This window comes from Bison bison, unplaced genomic scaffold (assembly GCF_000754665.1).
Source record: "Bison bison bison isolate TAMUID 2011002044 unplaced genomic scaffold, Bison_UMD1.0 scf7180017851439, whole genome shotgun sequence".
NCBI lineage: Eukaryota > Metazoa > Chordata > Mammalia > Artiodactyla > Bovidae > Bison > Bison bison.
The window spans coordinates 16,708-17,873 of NW_011482012.1; the positions used below are offsets into that span (position 1 = coordinate 16,708).

Sequence of the window (1,166 nt, forward strand, 5' to 3'; positions counted from 1 at the left end):
TCAAGAAGCTCTTTAGTTCTTCTTCGCTTTCTGCCATAGGGTGGTGTCACCTGCATATCTGCAGTTGTTGATATTTCTCCCAACAATCTTGGTCCTAGCTTGAGCTTCATCCAGCCCAGCATTTCATGTTATGTACTCTGCATATAAATTAAATAAGCAGGATGACAATATATAGCCTTGACATTCTCCTGTCCTAATTTGGGACCAGTCTGTTGTTCCATATCTGACTCTAACTTTTGCTTCTTGACCTGCATACAGGTTTCTCAGGAGGTAGGTAAGGTGGTCTGGTAGCCCCATCTCTTTAAGTATTTTCCACTTTTATTGTGATCCACACAGTCAAAGGCTTTAGTGTGGTCAATGAAGCAGAACTAGACATTTTCCTGGAATTCTATTGCTTTTCCTATGATCCAACAGATGTTGGTAATTTGATCACTGCTTCCTCTGCCTTTTCTAAATCCAGCTTGTATATCTATAAGTTCTTAGTTCGCATTCTGTTGAAGTCTATCTTGGAGGATTTTGAGCATAGCCTTGCTAGGACATGAAGTGAATGCAATTGTGCTGTAGTTTGAAATTTCTTTGGCATTGCCCTTCCTTGGTATTGGAATGAAAGGTGAGCTTTTCCAGTCCTGTGGCCACTGCTGAGTTTTACAAATTCGCTGATATATTGAGTGCAGCGCTTTAATAGCATCATCTTTTAGGATTTGAAATAGCTCAGCTGGAATTCCATCACTTCCACTAGCTTTATTCATTGTGATGATTCCTAAGGCTACTTGTCTTTACACTCCAAGATGTTGGCTCTAGGTGAAGATCACACCGTCATGGTTATCTGGGTCATTAAGATCATCTTTGTATAGTTCTTCTGTATATTGTTGCCACCTCTTCTTACTCTCTTCTGCTTCTTTAGGTCCATACTGTTTCTGTTTATTATTGTGCCCATCTTCACATGAAATGTTCTCTTGGTATCTCTAAGTTTCCTTAAGACATCTCTAGTCTTTCCCTTTCTATTCTTTTCCTCTATTTCTTTGTATTGTTCACTTAGGAAGGCTTCCTTATCTCTCTTTGCTATTCTTTGGAACTCTGCATTCACTTTTCCTTCTCTGTCCCTTCTTTCTGCCCTATCCCTCTACTCTCAGGAGTTCCAGAATATCTGTTAAGGTCTCTTGTTT

At 39.7% G+C, this 1,166-nt stretch overlaps 1 protein-coding gene across 1 annotated transcript in view; it reads right to left on the minus strand.

The window, feature by feature from the left end:
• ZCCHC16 (zinc finger, CCHC domain containing 16) overlaps positions 1 to 820 on the minus strand; it is a 5,946-nt gene extending 5,126 nt beyond the window's left edge. Inside the window, exon 1 of the mRNA XM_010850745.1 lies at positions 815 to 820. Coding sequence (XP_010849047.1) covers positions 815 to 820 — 6 coding nt within the window. The remainder of the gene's footprint in view (positions 1 to 814) is intronic.
• Positions 821 to 1,166: the final 346 nt, after the last annotated feature.